At 33.5% G+C, this 20,148-nt stretch overlaps 2 protein-coding genes and 1 long non-coding RNA gene across 5 annotated transcripts; 2 read left to right on the forward strand and 1 right to left on the reverse strand.

The window, feature by feature from the left end:
* The first annotated feature begins 6,988 nt into the window (after positions 1-6,988).
* Positions 6,989-9,217, forward strand: LOC122595928. Its single transcript, XR_006323265.1, has 2 exons — positions 6,989-7,794; positions 8,873-9,217. It is a non-coding gene; the product is annotated as an uncharacterized LOC122595928 (long non-coding RNA).
* A 1,922-nt stretch (positions 9,218-11,139) lies between these two features.
* LOC122597886 lies at positions 11,140-14,008 on the reverse strand. 3 transcript variants are annotated; one of them, XM_043770469.1, is made up of 7 exons: positions 13,932-14,008; positions 13,500-13,568; positions 13,197-13,292; positions 12,518-12,580; positions 12,188-12,202; positions 11,663-11,760; positions 11,140-11,422 (listed from the first exon to the last, which is right to left on the reverse strand). In XM_043770469.1, the coding sequence occupies exons 1-7, from the start codon at positions 13,939-13,941 to the stop codon at positions 11,363-11,365; spliced, it is 411 nt and encodes a 136-aa protein (XP_043626404.1). In that variant the 5' UTR covers positions 13,942-14,008; the 3' UTR covers positions 11,140-11,362. The 3 variants fall into 3 exon arrangements, with proteins under 3 accessions (XP_043626404.1, XP_043626402.1, XP_043626403.1); XM_043770467.1 differs by having other exon boundaries at positions 11,140-11,415; positions 13,838-14,002; XM_043770468.1 differs by lacking the exon at positions 11,140-11,422 and having other exon boundaries at positions 11,669-11,760; positions 12,088-12,202; positions 13,838-14,002.
* A 3,812-nt stretch (positions 14,009-17,820) lies between these two features.
* LOC122595556 (peroxiredoxin-2E, chloroplastic-like) lies at positions 17,821-18,753 on the forward strand. Its single transcript, XM_043767937.1, has one exon. It carries the CDS (start codon positions 17,912-17,914, stop codon positions 18,557-18,559), a length of 648 nt encoding a protein of 215 aa, XP_043623872.1. The 5' UTR covers positions 17,821-17,911; the 3' UTR covers positions 18,560-18,753.
* Positions 18,754-20,148: the final 1,395 nt, after the last annotated feature.

A 20,148-nucleotide genomic window follows, 5' to 3' on the forward strand; every position in this document is an offset into this window, starting at 1 on the left:
CTCCTTGCTAGCCTAAGCGTATATGTACTCTTTGAATTTTAATAAAATTTGATTGTTTGAAAAAAAAAAAAATTGACTTAGCTTTATTGGTTATGAGTCCTAAATGATTCAGAGTAGGCAATTCGTATCGGTATGCATAATAACTAATTGTTATATAAATCTTAGAGAATGTAAATTATTTCAAACAAGATTTATATAAACAATTATTATGAAAAAAGAGTATTCGAAAATTCAAGTAATCCGTAGTTGAAAACTCGAACCGGCAAGTAAGATCCAAATAGTGGTACAGCCGTATAGGGTATAACTTGGACGAACAATAACTAGCCACAATAACGAGTAACTATTTATGGCTTACTCTAATAATATAGCCACGCTGACGAGGTTCTACCTCTGGTTGTTGGGACTTTTCCAACACTCTTCAAATTTTCATTTAAGTTCAACAATTTTCATTTATGTTGTAGCAAGTAAGTTCAAAAGCTAGACTTACAATAGTTACTTTTTAAAACTTATCTACCACCATCTTTCATTTATATTATAATGAGTTCGTTTGAACTTACAACTAACACTGTATCTTTTAAGATTTATCCATCTTCATTATGTGAAGAGTACACAAGCGTGACAATTCAAAAAAGTAAATTGTCTTTAATCATTTAAAATTATGAACATATTTCAAACATACTTCCGACTTGCAAATACACTCTTTGTCTTGTTTATTTCTTCCAACATGTTTATGAACCGAGGGTAATGATTTGATATGATATAAAGCTTCAAGGGGCAAAGGTGGCCAGGTGGGAACTCTAGCCTTTCCATTGTTACTGGTTGACAAGACTCATCCATGAGTATCATGCCACATAGCAAAGAGCGAGATGCAGTCATGCAGAACCTTTTCAATAGATGGCTTTTACTTGTTTTAAAAGGTGTTTGAGATTGTCTTTTGAGACGATTGATTAAATATTGTGTTTTTATAACGTAGATATAGAGGAGAAAAAATATTTGACAAAAAAATTATTTGATTATCTACATTTTCATAGTGACGAAACACATTCTTAAAAAAGTAAACGGGTTGAAATTGCATGGCCGGCTAAAAGGGTGGACGAGGTGGTCAATCAACCGAGGTACGATTTTTTAGGGGGTCCGATTTTTTTATTTCTTAATGTTATACATGTTAAAAGTTATATATTCGTATATGTTAGGGGTATTTATGGACCGGTTTGGTCCGGTTTTGACTAAATGTCAAACCAAACCGGTAATAACGGTTTTAACATATATTAAACCAAACCAAGGATATTGTCTGACCGAACCAGACATGTAAGCGGTCTGGTTTGGACAGTTTGATGGTTTTCAAGTTTATTTTTTCTTTCTTTTATTCTCATATAATTCTGTATATAATTATCAAGATTTGTGTTAAGTTCCATAGCAAACACTCAAAATTAAAAGTGTACATTTTAAAAGAATTACTAGCGGTCAAACTACTTGTTTTTAATGTATTCGTACTTCAGATTAAAACTTTATTATATGTTAATAACAAGTATTGTACCCACATATTGAATAAGTTTTTGTTTATTATAAAAATGTATAATTAATTATATATTTAAAATATAAGTTTTCTTTTTTATAACGAAACTTTAAGTAATTTGGAGCATAAAAGTGTTTCTTTTTTTTTAAATCTTTAATTTTTATGAGTTTATATAAAGTAATTTTCTTCTCAAGTTATGAAAGTATAAAGTACGGTCCGGTCTTATACGGTTTTTCTTTGCTCAAACTGTAACCGGACCAAATAACCCGGTCTTTCAAAACTTAAATCACCGGACCAGACATTAACAATTCAATCCGACCAAACTAATCCAAATACCGCGGTTTGCTCCGGTTTAAACGGTTTGACAATTCGATGAACTCCCCTAGTATATGTAATTAACAAAGCTATTAAAAATTCTAACACTCATTTACAAATTAAACATAATTTAACCCACATAAAAAAACCATTAACACATCTTTTGCGGATAAAAGAAAAAAAAAGGTTATTCAGATCGTCATCTTGGAACCGCTAGTCAAGTCGTTGTAACCTGTCACGTCACTATTAATCACTTTTCTTTTTACAAGGCAAACAATCACTTTCCTCTTTATTGTAACCAATATATATGTATATAAAATCATTAGATAATATATATTATATTATCATTAATAAAAAAATAATAGCATAGCAGTTCTTGCTTGTTGTTTTTCAAAGACTTTTTTGTGTTGTTTAAATTTTGTTTTTTTTAATACAAATTTAGTTTTTGATTTTAAACTTAGAGCTGAGATTTGATCTCAAGTTACTAATTGCTTCATAATTTAATCTTTAATTGTTAGTTTATTTACTATAATTTGTTACACCTAGCCTATAAGCTATTTTTTCTCGACCTAGGTCCATAATTTCTCAGAGACAGCATTTGCTCATTTAGTGAATTGTCACCTAGTTATTCATTATATGTATACTAACGTTATAAAGCATATAGTTCATCCTTTTTTCTCGAAAAATAACTTGATCTGTCTAAATTAGTGTTACCCCTCTTTATTCACTAATCTACCAATAAACTAAAACAGAATTTAGATATTCTTGGAACGACACGTGACGTAATCCTTGATCAACATGTGTTTTTTTAATTTATTTATTTTATTAGATTAGTTTTTTAGTTGTATATAAATTCAATTTTTTTATTAAATTTAGAAATAAAAACTCTTGGCTTATTCATACAAAAGACATTATAACCTTATCTGATTGATCGTTTTTTCATTAATAAATTCTATCGTTTTTTTTCTCAATTCTTCAACTCCTATTACTTATATTACTTACAATAAGTTATTAACATGAAGACTTCAAAATTTGAGTTTACGATCCGAAATCACAAGGTTATTTGTCGTTATCCTCTATGCTTACAAGTTCTGATTTTGATGTGATTATAAAACATTAAGGTAAATTCAAAACTCTAACTAAACATATATTATATTTATCATTATTGTTTATTTTAGTTTAACTTCGATCATCAATTTACTTTAACCACAATTTATTTCATACTCACGAATCATGTATGAGGCACATTCGAATTTCTTTACAATCTATATAGCTATTGTACATCATACGGGTATTAGGACTAGTTTATATATACACACAGAATATACTTATAAAACTCTGAATGAATTATTTATAATATACATATCTCAATCCTTAAAATGATTATATTACTCTTTTTACATTAATTACTTTTACATTAATAACCATACCGCTATTATTGTCGTCATGCCACCACCCATTGCCATAATTGCACCACCATCATAAAGCCGCATCGTATGGATATGTGACTGTAGATATAGATGGCGCTCTTGAATGAATGAAGTTCACTTTAAAAAAATATATATATAGATGGCGCTCCTAATATTTCGTTGGTTGACTCATGGGTCGGAACATTTCAGCACAGCTGGACGGGTGTCTTGAGGAATTCTTCACGTCAACAAGATGTATAGTGTATGGTATCCAGTATCCACTATTCATGATGTCCATTGCCCTTCATCATGGGATTTCCAAAATGCACCATATTATATTGTATATTTTTATTTTTAGTTACGGTACTTATTTTTATCCTCTCAAACTTCAAATATTTTTTTTCCCTTAAGAATATAATAACCTTTTCCATTATACTTTTTTTTTTGTTTATTAGCGGTGTCAAATATAAAATACTTCAACATTGATCCATAGTAGAGCATAGTTAAAATCGATATAAAAAAAACACACATTTGTAATGATTATCAAACCCAAAAACTTTACAGACACCCACATTCCAAATAATTGCAGTGGCTACTCATGTATTCAACCCAGGAAATCGTAACCATCTGTTTGATGCAAACCATATTAACTCCATATTAAGTTGTAACCATTAACAAAGAGGCAAACACTGCACCCATGAATAAAAACTTTGATTTCTTCATATTTTATGTTTTAACCACAAACTTTGATTTCTTCATATTTTGTCCCTTAAACATTTGATTTTTTGACTTTGAGCACAAACTATGATTTCTTCATGTATTGCCTCTTAAACTTCTAAATTTTTTACTTTCTCCGCAAACTTTGGCCTTCTTTATACATTGCCACTCAAATATTTTTTTTTATCTTGGACTTTTTTATTTCCTCATATTATTATTATTTTTTTTTATCACCAACAACTTGATGTCACAACTCATAATCTGTATATTTCTTATCAGCCAATACCGGATTCACAAGTAACAAATGTAACTTTGATATTAAAAGTATGCATCTGGGTTCAAGTCCCACTTATCACATCTGGGAAGGTGGATTAATAGGGGGTTTTCGAGAGTCCTATTTCCAGACATATGTGTAATTTAGGAGTAGAGTAAATAACATCTTTTTTCCTACATGAAAACATCAAATATGGTAAAAAAAATAAAAAGAAAATAGTTATATTTTCTTAAAATTTTTCAGTTTTAATTTTCTTTTCACAAAGTGTATGTTTTTCAACAACTTTGAATTTGTTTTCCTACATCACCTTTTAAATTAAAATTTAAAGTAATTACTGTAATTTTATTTTTAGTTCAATTTTTTGCTATAACAAAAATGTTATACTTTAAATACTTTTTTACAACACATTTTTATATTTATGATACGTTTTTGTAATGTGCATGTGTTTATTATTATGTATCGATCGTCGGTTTTATATACATTACAGATTTTAAGCATCAACGTCTGGCATGTAAAATTAGCTATTTATAGATAATAACTAGATTTTAGACCCGTGTCCAACACTGGACTCGGGGCTTACGATATTATCAATATTAGATCTGCATACATTTAAGTTATAAAAGCTTATAGTTTTGAAGATATACGGTTTCAAATGTTATACTTTGCAGGTTATAATACAATAATCACAGGTTTGTCACTGTCATTATTAGCCGAAACATATTGATGGAATTGTTTGTTGTAGTCATTTCACAAGGCACATACTACACTAATTTCTCTATTATAGATTTTATTTGAAACCAATTGTCCTCATAATGTGATATTATAATGAAAGATAATTAAGAATTAAAATATAAACATGTTTATGATCTTGCACTTGATATTCAAGTATATGTCTTTGATCATGATACGAACCCATAACATGAATAGTTTATTTTCAATAATCTATTCTATGGTAATTAGATAACAATTATGATTGTTTTAATATTTTTTTGTTAACAATTATGACTCTTGATTTGAGTTATAATTGTAACTTTAGACATTAAGACGCAAAACTAATATACAAAAAGAGAGAAAATTTTGTACCTTTTTGATTGAGAGATAGAATGAATCTTGAATGGAGTTAATATTGATTTGGTTAATAAGTCATTATTTTTTGACATAATTTTTTGTAGAATGATTGTAAATTTTAAAAAAACATTCCTCAAGTTGATGGTTAAAATAAATATAAATCAAATATTCAGGGTTAAAAAAGTGTAAATTATTGATGAAAAACAAAAAATAAGTAACTCCCAATGCCGTCTTCCACGGGTTTTGGGTTTCAATACCGTATTCGACGGTGTATGGGGGAGGTTGAAATGTAGACCGCTTTACCCCTACTAAAGATAGAGAGACTGGTTTCATGTTCTACCATAGGTAGAAAAGGCCCTCCAGCCTTGCTGGGCATGAGGATCGAACCTTTGACCTCTGTCTCCAGAGCTAAGAGCTCCAACCATTGATCCAACCCAGCTAGTTAAATTATTGATGAAAAACAAAAAAATTTAAATTAATGACACTTTTCTACAAATTAATATAAATACTAATATAGTAATATATTTGGATAATGATTATTAGTATTTTTAATTTATAGTTAATTTTAATGATGACATAAGTGAAAATCAATTTGGTGAAATTGAGCGATTTGATTGGTTAATAAGTCATTAGTTCAGCTATAAATAAAAGATCTATCTCAAGTTGATGGCTAAAAGTAGATATAAATTAAGTATTCAGGATTAAAAAGTGTAAATTATTGATGGAAAACAAAAAAGTGTAAATTAATGAGACCTTTTCTACAAATTAATATAAAAATACTAATACAATAATATACTGGGATAATGATTCTAAGTATTTTTAATTTATAGTTAATCTAAATGATGACATAAGCGAAAGTCAATTTGATTAAATTGAGCGATTTGATTGGTTAATAAATAATTAGTTCAACTGTCTTATATTAAGATTAAGATAGATACAGATAAGAGAAGGCGGAAACTAGTGGTGGTTGGGGGAATGTACTAAAATGCCCTCTCATGTTGGGAAAACACCAACCACATGGATGGGATGTGCAATAAATTTGGGTAGCGTGGAGTTTATTTGACAAAAGAGTCTTGAGCAAGGGTTGAAGTCCACAAAAATGGACATACCAGGGACGAATCCCGCAATTAACTTAAAAAAAAAAAAAAAAAAAAAAAAAAAAAAAAAAAACCCATTAGGAGTTAGGGTTTGGGTGTGTGTGTCTTGGCCCATTTTCTGCAATTCCGTTTTCCCCAAAATCTAAATCCCAATGTGACATAGCCGCCGCAACTAGCGGCGGAGCGTCTAATACACACACACAGCCGAACGATCTTATATTCATATAACATACAAACACCCGATATATACACTAAACGATTTTATGTTCATAATATTACCTTAATCTTACTCGTAATGGCGGAGGATATATTTTCTAATCTAGATTAGATCCACTTAACAACATTTTATGCAAGTATGATCTTCCGGAATTAGTATGTTTGAAAAGAAATAACAAAAGATTTTATAATCACATTTCATCTCCAAATTTTGCGGTCAAAGAAATTCTGCACGCTTTACCTGGGCTATTTCGCAGAAGACAACGAGGTTTATGGGTTCTTGCATTATCAGAGGATGATTGACAGCTTGAAGATAATTTTCACGGACTTGTTGGTATAAACGATGAACTCTGTTTGTTATCAACATCAGGTTGTTTATCTTTATTCAAGATTCAAAATGCCACTTTATATGTTTTGAATGTGTTTACTAATACTCTTGAAAGATTACCCAATTTTCCTGATGGTTTAGTATTTGCTAGTATGAATTATGTGAAACTTTTTGAGGAATATTCGATATATTGTGCACAATATGTGCTGGGCGTAATGCAATATTGTCAGTATCATTCAGAGGATGGTGAATGGGGTCAGATAGTAGTAGGAATTCGGGCTGGAGAGGATGACAACCTCATCACGGACGATCCTAGAAACCTAGTTTTAATTACCAAACCCTTCACTTATCTAGTGTCTTTCCCGTATGTGGCTGCGTTTCCTGTCTTCAAAGAGCATGATACTTGTATCTTGTTGAATTATGGGCTTCATATTATTCAACCGCCTTTTGTTCCGGGTTGGCACACTACTGGGCTGGAAGTCGGGTATCTAGCTTTTATTTGTAAAAACGATAACCTCCCCAACCACCCGAATTTAAGTGTCAAGTTGTGCTATTCCATATTAGTGAAGATTGGTCGGAGTATGATTTGGAGTCAACTTGTCCCGTGCAACACTTACCTGACCAAGAGTTCAATCTCGTTCAAGGACATGGATTAGAGATCATAGAGGGGAAGGTCAACCTGACGCTTTCAATATTCGAGGAGGGTATTGGTTTCGGCTATTTGTTATTTTCGTATGACCTCCACACCAGGAACTGGGAAGATTTCAGAATTCCCCTTGCTGGCCAGTTCAGTGTTGTTAAACCCATGTTTACACCATCCCTGACGATCAAGCCCGTGCCCCTTCTTCCTTGAGGTCCGTTGCATACTTTTACATATCATACTATCATAGTGTGAATCCGTTAATCTTTGTGTTTGTATGACTTTGTCTGTTCATCTTTAATAATATATAGTTGTAGATTCCGTGTGAAAACACAGGGCTTCGATAGGCAATTTAACAAATTATGTATGTCGATATCTGATTTGAAACACGGGCATTGATAGGCTAATAACAAAATAACGGATGACCTTTTATAATACTTACTTGCTTAGCATTACTTGCTAGTTTTGGAAATGGAGACTTTAAAAGACATATCATTACTTATAAGCAGCAAATGTAAGTTTTTGCTTCTCTGCAATGCCCATGTATATGTTCAACAACATATACTTGACCTGAAATGAATAGACATTACCACACACATTAGTTAGAGCCGGCAATTTTAATCTAATTTTTCCCACATATGCCTCCCAGCCCTCCCTTCAGGGCTTCACCACAGAACCCAATGACCCGTCCCTAATCTTTCGATTCTTTCTGTTTACATTTCTTGTTCTGCCAAACAGGTGATCACTAAAGAAAGGTACAGAACTATATGATTGCTATTAGTTTTAACTTTGTTTTGACATAAGCATCTGATAGCCATTTTTACTAATAAGTACTGATTTATTTCTTATGTAGTAACATTCCTTCGCTGATTCATTTCTTTTTTTTGACGTAAGCATTTGATAGCTGGTGTGACATGTGAGATTATTTGGGTTTGTAAGATCTTTAGATGAATTTGGTATTACAAGGTTTGCTCATGTTCGAGTTTATAGTGACAGTAAAGCTGCTATTCAAATAGCAGCAAACCCTGTTTTTCATTATAGAAACCAAACACTTTGAGATTGATTACTTCTTTACTAGAGAAAAACTGGTTATGGAATTATTGAAATTGCTAAAATACCTTTCACAGGAAAACGTGTCTGACATTTTTTATTAAGGGCTTTCTATCTCTCAACATAATTACTTTTGTGAATAACTGGATGTTTAATGTATTTCACAATTAAGCTATGGAAGGTGTTATTTGGATAGCTTAATTGTGCATGTTATTAATATTAACTTGATCTGTTTGGTGCAGAATAAAGAATCTTATGAAGTGGATGGACCGATGGAGTGAAATGGCACAAGTTTCAAAGTTGAAAGTGAGGGGCTTAAGAGGGTGCGTCTGAAGACTTATTTGGCTATATATACGCACTCTTTGTTCTCCTAGGTTTCCTGAACATTCTCTTTGATTTTCCTGTTGTTGTCTCATCAATATCATGCCTTATGGCATCCTCCTTTTGTTTTCATATTTTGAGAGTTTGTTCCAGATTATATTCGTAGTAGTCTTATGGTTAGTTTCTTATTAAAACCTTTTTATGTATTGAAATCTTTTATCTACCTAGATCTACCTCTATATATATGTCTAAGTAACTGGGTGTTATTGTGTTCTTGATTCCTATATAATCTGGTGCCTTGGTCCAGATTTGAGTTTGTGTTGAACTTTTGTTTAGTCGATTACTTTGAAGTTTGATGTGGATAACCTAGGTATCTAAGCATTTCATTGCCATATCGAGTCCCATTTTTTACATAGGCATGGGAACAGTGTTTGAAGAAGGGAATGAAGAAGTGTCAACATTGCCATCTTCTATTATGGGTTGTGGTGACACAAGAAGATTTAATAAGCCCTAACTGTACAAATTTTTATTAATTTTTTACTATTTTATCCTTCTTGAAAACACTTGAGTTTTTGTATAAAGAATGATAGTGATCACAAAATGATCAAACAGAAGTAGGGATTGTAAACTTCAAGACTCAAAGTCTATAAATTTTTAGCATAAAAAGTGCTCATATATCTTTAATAGTTACTAGCTAATCAGGCCAATTAATTAAAATCTTAAAACCAAAAAATATGTGAAAATCTGTAAATAATTTGAAATTTGAAATGTAGTTGGTAAATCAACTACTATTTAAGGTACATTAGCAAGTGAGCTCCAAGTGACATGTTCAACTTGCGAGTTGCGCCACACATTAAGGTACATAAAATATACATGCATTTCACTATATTAACTTTATTCAAACCTGCAATATTAATATAGAATAAGGTACATGATTAAAGACCAAAGTTATTAGTTTTTTATATGCCAATGGGAAATGGATGCTTATAAAAGGAAATATTATGATGTAAAGTAAAAGACTTAAGTTTAATAATATTATATGTGCATGCTTATAAAACATTAGAAAAGACTTGGCTAAAATTTTAGACACTCTACACATGTTAACGCACTAAATCTGTTATATACAAATCGATAGTTCATGAAAAGATATAGGTTGTAACATGTAAATGAAATTTTGTTTTTAAGTAACAAATCTATGTTAACCCAAAATATCGGAGCTTAAAAGGACTTGGACACATGAGAATAAGACTCAACGGTCATCATCACCAAGTCTTCGACTTAAAGAGCAAGACCAAAAGAATCCATGATATTTCGCATTAGTAGTTCAAGTTTATAATCTAAATGCTGAGTCTCGTGATCGATGATAGATTGATAGGCATGCGTATTCACCTGTATAAACACACAACTCAGTTTTGCATATATTAATATTTAATATTAAATTTATTAAAGTTAAAGTGAACTCGATAACTTAACATGTTTTAGCTATAAATTAGCTTTGGAAATGTATTACGATTTACTAGTAACATTTTAAGTAATATTTAAACTATTAAAGAAGGTGATTAAGGTCAACATGACTATGGCCTAGGCGCACCTCTCAATCTCTCATGTAAGAAAGGCTCCTAATTTTATACCAAATATCTACATTCCACTTGCTACAAAACAAAAGCTTTGAACGTATTATATCCATTTCCCATTAGTTTGCAAAAATAGACCCTTAAAAAGGACCGATCTTTATTCTTCATTATAGCTTAAGCAAAGGCTTTCTGTATTTAAATAATTCAACACTATCTTGTCATTCAAACTCGATAAAGCTAAGCCAATTGTGCACCCAGCAACAAGCATGAGCTAAGGTGATTGCACCAAATTATTGGTCTTCCCTTGCATTGTGGTTACTTGGCAACCCTTTCTCCTACAAACTGGTTTTCCCTTCAAAACAAAGAGGTGCAATTCGTCCCTCTGGTTTTACGGTTTTTCTTACAAATCTTTATTCTACTTTTACAATACATAACCCAAATTGAGACAGGCAGAAGGTATGATGTTTTATGCAGTTAAAAGTGACACTTTGGGCAACTTTCTATTTGCCTGACTTGTTTTGTTTTTATAAAACTTATTTGACCTGTCAGGGAACAAAACATAACCCAAATTGAGCCATTCACAAGTCAACAGTTTAAAGAATTCGATGGGTTCGTGAGCAAAGAAAATATTAAAATGCCCTACGGGCAACCTATTCGACGCACAATAAGAGGCGCTCATAACCAAAAGGTCAACAGATAGTACACGCATAGAATCCAGAGAAACAGACAAGTGATAATACAAAGGCCAACATTCGCCCAAATTTATTTAAACATTCCACAACATCTTCATCGACATTCGAAACCAAAATCTAAGAGTGGATCACCCGTATAACTTGACTAGCCAAGATCCTTGTTAAATGTGGTTCCTCCTTTCAATTCCGCTTTGCTACCTAAAAATTAACCAATACAATATTACCATAAGCCAATGTGATTTGCATTTGTGTTGTGACACTATCATAGCATGGTCAACATTCAAGGCATGTACAGAATCCAAATTGAACCGACACCATTAAAATTGCAATTGACCAGATTAATCCAGGCGTTTTCAACAAACATGGTATGCTTAGTAACTATCCGGTGGAATTCAACGACAATAAGAGTGGATTTGTTGTTACGGGCAGCAGAAAAAGTACTCACCGTTTGCTTTTTAACCTCCCGCAAGATATCACTTGACTCGCCAAGAACGTCGCAGGGTCGCTTGAGAAGAGATCCACCTTGCACTTCAGCTTTGGTGCCTGGCAATTAACCAGCAGAATGATAACATACACAATATGGCATTTTCATAAGACTTGGTTACGACGAAGTAAAATTGTCTCGAGATTTATATCATTAGTCAGTCAAATGGGTTGAAAGTTGCTCTTACAAGCTATCTAGAAAATCACAATCTGACGTTTATTGAACAAAAATTAAATAACCTATACAGAATCCAAAGTTAAGCAGAAGTGATAATAACATGCAAAGATTGCAATATAGCAAAACCCATAGAAATCTAAGGATTTCTGATATGTTTGGTAGTCAAATTGTGAAACCAAAAAACAATGAGAATGGATTGCAATAGTTACCAGCAGTAGAAGCAGTTCCTGCTGGTGCAGGGTTTAGAATTTAGATCAATGACCAGGGATTCAGTTGATGGCTGGGACTTCAGAGGGTAATTGTGCATACCTTCAGCTTTGATGCCTATCAATTAAAAAGGAACCACAAGCCAATGAAACTTCAGCAAGTGTATATATAGGTCAAAGGGTTGAGCAATCATAAACAACTTCAAAAAGAGACTATGAGATGAATGTGTCCCTTAGGATATGAGACTATCATAAACATGTGATCAAGACCCAATGCATGAACAAAATCTAAGAGCTTAAAGTAAATGAGATAATCACATTGCTAAAGACAAAATATATCAGACACTTTTGGTAGTTAAACTGTGAAATCGAATGATTATTAACCACTATAAGAATGAATGGAGTTAACTTTAGCAAAAGTAGAGCCGCTCACCAACTGGTTCTGATGGATCTGCAGCAGGGCCCTTGGATCCCCCACCCACTTCAGCGTTGGTTCCTATTGATTGAGTTAACACGTATAAGAATACACCAATGTAATGAATGTCAACCCTATTTGCTTATATATGTAATATATGGATCAAACAGGTCGCAAGTTAGTCTCGCGCAAACGTATGAGGTTTTCCATATTCATGGAACCCGAGGAGGGCATGTCTTTGAATCATATGTACCGGCCAAATTAGAGTATCCGGGTGAGTGTCCCAAAACCATTTCCATGGCCACCCCCCAAGATGTTTATCTAAGGAGGTTATCGACTCAACTATTGATAAAAAAAGTGTTACACACATAAAATCAAAGTTATAAACAAAAACGTTAAAGCTTAAAGTCATTAGCTTCAGATTGAAAAGACTAGGGGGACAATTCAAATTCTAATGTGGTTGGATTATGCATACACGGGGGTACTATACAGGGATCAGGATTTCATAGTATCCCATCCCCCGTTTACTGGATCGGAGATTCCCCATCGCAACTCAAGGATTCCGCGTTACTACATCGGGTATTGTTAAGTACCATCCTTGTGCACACAAGTTCAAAGATTAAATCCAGCCAACTAAAACATTTCAAGTGAGCCACTTTTCTGGTGAAACCCAACAACTAAAAGAAGAGTAACTCACCTGTTGCGGTTGCAGGTGGTGACAGGCTAAGGTCTTTGCCAGTAGAATCCCCACGAGGTTTCAGTGGAAAGCAAGGTGGCCTGTGATTTATATAATCTACAATATCAATCAATTAGTGTAATAGCAAGCTTAATTATTTGTGGATGTATACGGGGAAACTCATGTTATTAATAAAAGCAGGCTTAATTATTTTTGCTATCACTATATATATTTGCACGAGTAAACAAAGATTGAATCCGACAAATAAGTAAAACGTTTCAAACGATAAATAGTGAAGACAAGTAAAAAAGAAGAGTAACTTACTGGCTACGGTTCCTGCTGGTATTTTTTTGCCATTGAACACCACATATTTAGGTCTGTAAGCTCTGGCAACTATATTAAATCAATCAATTACTACAAATTGATAATAATAATAATAATAATAATAATAATAATAGTAGGCTTGATTATTTTTAGATGCATATATAAAAGTATACCGGAAACTAATTGCCTAAAAAAAACAAGCCTCTTTTCCCTGGGGTCATTGAAATTCAGGTTTCTTTATTACAACCACAAGATGGGCGATTGTTAATTTAACACTTCATCATCATCATCATCATCTTATTTATAATAATAATAATAAAAGATATATTGATCATTACGTTGTTCTCGAGTGAGAATAAGGTCGGGAATCAAAGGACGTCGATTTATTTCAAAAGGCGGCAAGCTGGGATCGAAAGGGTTGCAATGAGATACCTCCAGACATTGTCGCCTTGCCTCTCTTCTCTCCATCAATTCTTCCTTATATTTGTTCTGATGATGATGAACGGACCGACATCCGGTACTTTACGGGGCCTGGAAACATTTCAACCTTTATTTAAGAGAAAATGTCACAAATGGTCTTTACAGTTTGTCATATTTACATTTTGCCCTTTGTGCGTTTTTTTCATTGCAAATGGTCCTTGAACTTTTCGTTTTCGTTTCGGGCAGTCCTTGACACTAACTTCTGTTAGTTTTAGCCGTTAAACGTTTTCACATGCATACCACGTGAGGCCATTTTGGTCCTTTCGATTCAATCTCTTCATTTACCAACATTAATCATCTTCTTCCCTTCTTGTTTTTACCAAGAACATATACAATCATTCAACAAATTTTTATAACAAAACATCTTTAAGAAAAAGAAAAATCATTATCATCATCTTCAACCCACTTTTAATCAAAAAGAAAATGGATCTCAAACAAATTCAAAATTCACAAACCCAAAATAAAAATTCAAAAATTTCATCAAACAAGAACAACCCAATTAATAAATCTATATTAAACTCTTTACTTTTTTCAATTACCCATTTTTATAAATATTAATCCTCTAAAAAAAATATATTATTGTATGTCGTCTACCCATTATATTGGGGAAGTGACAAAATTGCACAAAACTTTGTAACTTATAAATTCTAAGAGAATCATTTATGTAGTATACCTACTAAGAATGTAACAAAATTCTACAAAACAAGAAACTTGTACTCTCAATTTTCAAAGACAAGAGCCATCCAGTTTTGTTCAACTACTCACAAATATAAAAGCATTATTAAAGCTCAAAAGAAAATAGGGAAAAAAACGATCCTACACATAGAACTTTTGAAGAAAAATCTACCAATAGAGTAAGAATTGATCTATATGCACACCCAAAAATTTTCATCGGCGTTTTCATCATCGAATTCATCCATGTTGAAGTACCGTCTTCAATTTTCATTTTATTTTGTTGATTGTGATTTTTATCATTCTTGAAATTACACTCACCTCCATCATGATGATGCTTATTAATGGTGGATGATGCGGTGGCAATTGTTGTGGTTGACCCGGTGATTGCTGACAACAGAAATGAAAAGTCCATGGACCATTGCAGTGAAAAAAAATCATAAGGGGCAAAATGCGAATATAACAAACCATATGAACCATTTGTAACATTTTCTCTTTATTTAAATTCAGTAAAATTATACATATGGTCCTTTCGATATAGTGTTTGTTTGATGGGTCGTTTATCAATCTATACATACAGTACTATACTACTATATAAAAGTTATCATCCGTGTTGAAAGTTAAAAGAAAAAAAAAAGTGAAATACGAGTTACCTTTAATGAAATTAAATCACCATCACTCCTTAATATTAAATTACATCATTAGTTGTTTATAAAATAAAATATTTGTACTACTTCCTTTAAAAAAAAAAACTTTAGATCAATCAACTATACGACACCACCATCACCATACGTCGCCTCCATCAATCAACTATATGGTCAATTATAATGTTTGTTTGATGGGTCGCTTATGTATCTATACTACTATATTGAATTTGAACTTCATCAAATGTGCAATCTAAACATGTCAAGCGAAATCAAGATGGGTGACCTTTAAATTCTTGTTTTAAACAACAAACTCTTTTTTCGATTAATCCTAAGGGATTACTGACTTTTCAAACTAACTGCTTGCAACGTGGCAACTCGGCCACAAAACCCCCCATTTTACTTGAATCATTTAATTTTTACAATTGCTTATAAAAGTTCTTGTGAACGATCTTGGCTTACCAGTTTTTGCTATACTGCATGCGATCAGGTACACTGCATGTGATTGTGTAGTAGTCAGTCTTTCGGTTAATCGTGTTTATAAATTTAAAGCTAGATTTCGCACATCATCCCTCAAACCCTAAGTCGATCACAACGGATTGGGATCAACGATCAACAAATAATAGGCTTAAAGCGGTTTGTGACCCTCTGACCAGAAGGGAATCGCCAACAAAACACCACTGAAACCTTCACCCTACACTCACACCTCCGGTTGAGTCATATTGAGATTATTTGATCAAACAGTTATGTTGCGATACACACGTGTTATGCACTCATACATTGCTTGGTGATGTCTCATGCATGTTTACTTCATACATCCTTATTGTTTCACATATTCTTTGATATTGACATCACTTATACATAATTGTGATACGCATCCCTCATTATTGTTGATACATTATTGGCTTGATATGTGACGAAATTTACTATCAGTTTACCTATCTTGGTTGACCTTGTGCCTTGTAAAGGCTACTTGTAAGACGTTACTTATTTTTCTTTATACATGTCATGATTGTTGACGATGGTTCCCTGTGATCCATCACTACGAACTCACCAACCTAGAATTGACTTTGTTTAGTGCACTTTTCAGCTATTCGTGTGAAATTGGAGACTTGATGGCTATTTGTTGCTTTTGCTAGGGCTTGGATTGGGACTTTCATGGATCCGTGATCCGTTTGCCCTCTTAGGATATATGCTTAGGACCTTCTAGTATTGTATTGTTGCTTGACCCGTTGATGACTTTATGGTTGTTTTACATTCCTTTACTTTAAATGTTGGTTTGGGTTCACCGAATCCTTTTTATTCATGTAGTTCATGTTCTACGATAATCCGACTGTGTGCTATATAACTTCAGTGACATCCCGAGCCTAGCTTGGGGTGTTACAAACCGATTCCGGATCTCGAGGAACCAATTGATCCCAAACTGATCCTTAACTTTTTTTGCAAAATATCGCTCCCGAACTGGTTCCGGTTCCAGAAATCGGTCCGAGAAACCGGTTTGGAACCGATTTTTGGTCCCTAGTGGAACTAGCCATTAGTTACCGTTAGAAATAGCCGTGTTTGGTCCTTTTTGACCGTTAAAAGTCGTTAGTTACCCTTTTTTTCCCAATTAATTACCATTTTTCCATTATACAACTAGTATATATATGGAGCATCATTTTGGATTGTTTTTACACTTTTCATCACTTACAAAAGCACCATATCTCTTACAAAAACACTATATATTCATAAATCTCTTACCAAAATTACTATATCTCAAGTGTTTACGATAAAAAATATCGATAGCCATTAGCAATCAAGCGGCTCAAAATCGATTTACGATGAAAAAAAGTGGCCTTGACGGCCGTTAAATATATTATAGTCTATTTTTCACTTAATTTCAAGTGTTTTTTTTGAAAATACTTGGATTATTTTGTGACAAATCATTAGATCTTATCATTTTGGAAGGTATCTTGGGTCCCAGGCTCGAGCCATTAGCAATCAAGTGACCCAAAATCGACGTAAATAGTTAAATAGTCATCGTTAAATGAATTATAGTGAAATATTAGTGAGTTTTCACTTAATTTCAAGTGTTTTTGTGAAATAACTTGGACTTTCTTATGTCAATTCACTAGATATTATTATTTGAAAGGCATTATGAGTCTCAGTCTCGAGCCATTAGCAACCAAATAGCCGAAAAATAAAAAAGATAATTAGGAAGCGGTTCAGAACTGAACTGATCCGGAACCTATATTTTCGGTTCTAACGATTCGGGTTTTCAAGGTCCAGAATCGGTTCCGAACCGTTTCTGGTTCTAGTCGAAACCGATTCCACTTTAATTAACTAGAACCGGTTTCGGTTCCTTACCCGGTTCCAATTTTTTGCCCACATTTACTTTCTTGTATGTGTATCTTTGACTAGCTCCTAGCTAGTTGTGATTGAAACTTTGAATAGTAAAATTCACCTAAAAATAAAAAATACTATACATTTACTTCAGTCCCCTGTTTTTGACAATTTGACATATAAAACACCTCAATTTCTCTTCACCAACTATACAAACTTTTCATTACATCTCATCCGTCCAATAACTCACTAACTAAACCGCCACCGCCGTAAAACCCAAAAACTAAAAATAAAATGGCTACCATCGCCGCCGCAGCATCTCCGCTCACATTCACAAGACTTTTATCTCGCGCCACCAAACCCCACTTCACCTCCGTCAATTTTTCACCTTTCACCAAACCCCCCACCTTCAAAAGATTCTCAACCGTCGCCGCCGCGAAAACCATCTCTGTCGGAGACAAACTCCCCGACACAACCTTATCCTATTTCGATTCCGAAAACGAACTACAAACCTTAACAGTTTCCGAACTTACAAAATCCAAGAAAACAATACTGTTTGCTGTCCCTGGTGCCTTCACACCCACATGCTCACAAAAACATCTCCCGGGGTTTATCGAAAAAGCCGGAGAGTTAAAGTCAAAAGGGGTTGATCAAATTGCGTGTATTTCGGTCAATGATGCATTTGTAATGAAAGCTTGGGGAAAAGAATTGGGAATTGGGGATGGTAATGATCAGGTATTGTTATTAAGTGATGGAAATGCGGATTTTACGAAAGCGATCGGCTGTGAGTTGGATTTAAGCGATAAACCGGTCGGGTTGGGGGTTCGGTCTAGACGATATGCAATGCTGGTTGAAGACGGAATTGTCAAGGTTTTGAATCTTGAAGAGGGAGGTGCTTTTACTTCTAGTGGTGCTGATGATATGCTCAAAGTTCTTCATTGATCTCGATATATCCAGGTGTAGCTTACTTATTGTATCGATGATAATAATAATAATGATGACGTGTTTATTAGCTGATGCTAATGTTTTGGTTTTTTGTATTAATAAGAATGAGGTGTTTGTGTTTGTGACTCGGATTATGTTTTACCAATTTGCATAATTGGTGAGTGAAGTCGGAAATGTTTGAACCTTGTTTATGTTTTGTTTTGCATATTTGTAATGCCTGCCTTTGTTTACTGCTTTGAGACCCGGAATGAAAGGTGTGATTTCGTATGCATTGTTAGGTGCTCCATTTTATTTTCTCATTGAGGCCGAACATAGCATAGCCAATTTTTCCAGTGACTGATAAAGGATGTATGGATCCTCGGTAAAGTTATATGAGCTTTTGAATGATGTTTTATACTCGTATGTTTTATGTAAAGAAACTCTGGCTAACCTTTCTTTCTTTGTGTTGTCTCTCTCTAATGGTTTGATATTTACACCTATCATCTGAAGTTCTAAATGAATTGATTTTGATTGATGTTTGAAGTAATGTTCTAACTCATGTTTGGGGTTCAACAAGACATACGGAGTATCACATATCTTCTAGTGGCAAAATGGGTGGATTGTAATGGGTCAAAAGGGTGATCTTTTGTATGGGTTGAAACCGAAGGGGAATGTAGTGTATCTTTTTTAAGTACTATCTTAGGTATGGGGTGGGTTAACTGGTATTCATTTCGTTTTTGCTTTCCCTTCCGGTCTTACGGATGTATTCGTGCCTTCTCCCACGCACTGCTGCAGATAGACAGCTGCTCTATTCTGGTCCTTCCTCTGTTACTGTAGAGATATATAGGTTTTATACGATCGATGTTTCACATTAGTCCTACATCCATGAAGACGGTATTAACAAGGACAGGCCAACCCAAACACACCCGATCTAGTCATTTTGTCGTATTAACTAAGTTAAGGAATGATGGTGTCACTGGTCGGGACTGAACCAATAAGGTTGATCCGGAAAACATTGTCCAAAATTTTCAAACTTCAGTAGATCAAATATTTCGATACCAGTATATAAATCCCTTTTCATTAATGCATTATGGTTAATGCACAAGAAATCTATCTGATGTAGCTTTTAATCCATTTGACCCGTGTCCTTGTAAGCTAAAGTATTCGATTCATTTGTTGGGTTTTGGTTTTTACGTGTTTTGTTAACCACATTTATGCATCTTTAAACTCTATAACAGAAAATGGAAGTCTTATATGTACTGATGCACAGCTTGCTGTCAAGACAAAGTGGAAGAACACAGTGGTAATCTTACTTTTTGAAGTAAAATGTTTCACAGTTCTATGCATTTTCAACCATTTTTTGGTGATATGCGTCCTTTTCAAGTTCCAACCATTCCCTTTTAAATCAATAAATTACACGTAACTTTTAACCATCTGGCCCCTTTGTGGCAAGCCTTACCAAGTTGACTTGTTTACCTGTCATTTGTATACTTTGTTTGACCCATATTGATCTTATGTCACACTTTTTTTTTTTCTTTCAAAATTGCGATCAAGGTCGTACTTCACTATCTGTCTTGATCATATTAGGTTCTTGTTTAGTGGGTCCT

The sequence above is a fragment of the Erigeron canadensis genome, chromosome 4 (genome assembly GCF_010389155.1).
Source record: "Erigeron canadensis isolate Cc75 chromosome 4, C_canadensis_v1, whole genome shotgun sequence".
NCBI classification, from domain to species: Eukaryota; Viridiplantae; Streptophyta; class Magnoliopsida; order Asterales; family Asteraceae; genus Erigeron; species Erigeron canadensis.

Excerpts from the sequence above, each read along its gene's own strand:
- LOC122595556 (XM_043767937.1), top strand. The coding sequence starts at position 17,912 with ATGGCTACCATCGCCGCCGCAGCATCTCCGCTCACATTCACAAGACTT.
- LOC122597886 (XM_043770467.1), bottom strand. The coding sequence starts at position 13,967 with ATGGAGAGAAGAGAGGCAAGGCGACAATGTCTGGAGGTATCTCATTGC. Across the intron at positions 13,569-13,837 it reads TATTCTCACTCGAGAACAAC|TTGCCAGAGCTTACAGACCT; the intron begins GTAATGATCAAT and ends GATTTAATATAG. Across the intron at positions 13,293-13,499 it reads ACCAGCAGGAACCGTAGCCA|ATTATATAAATCACAGGCCA; the intron begins GTAAGTTACTCT and ends TTGATATTGTAG.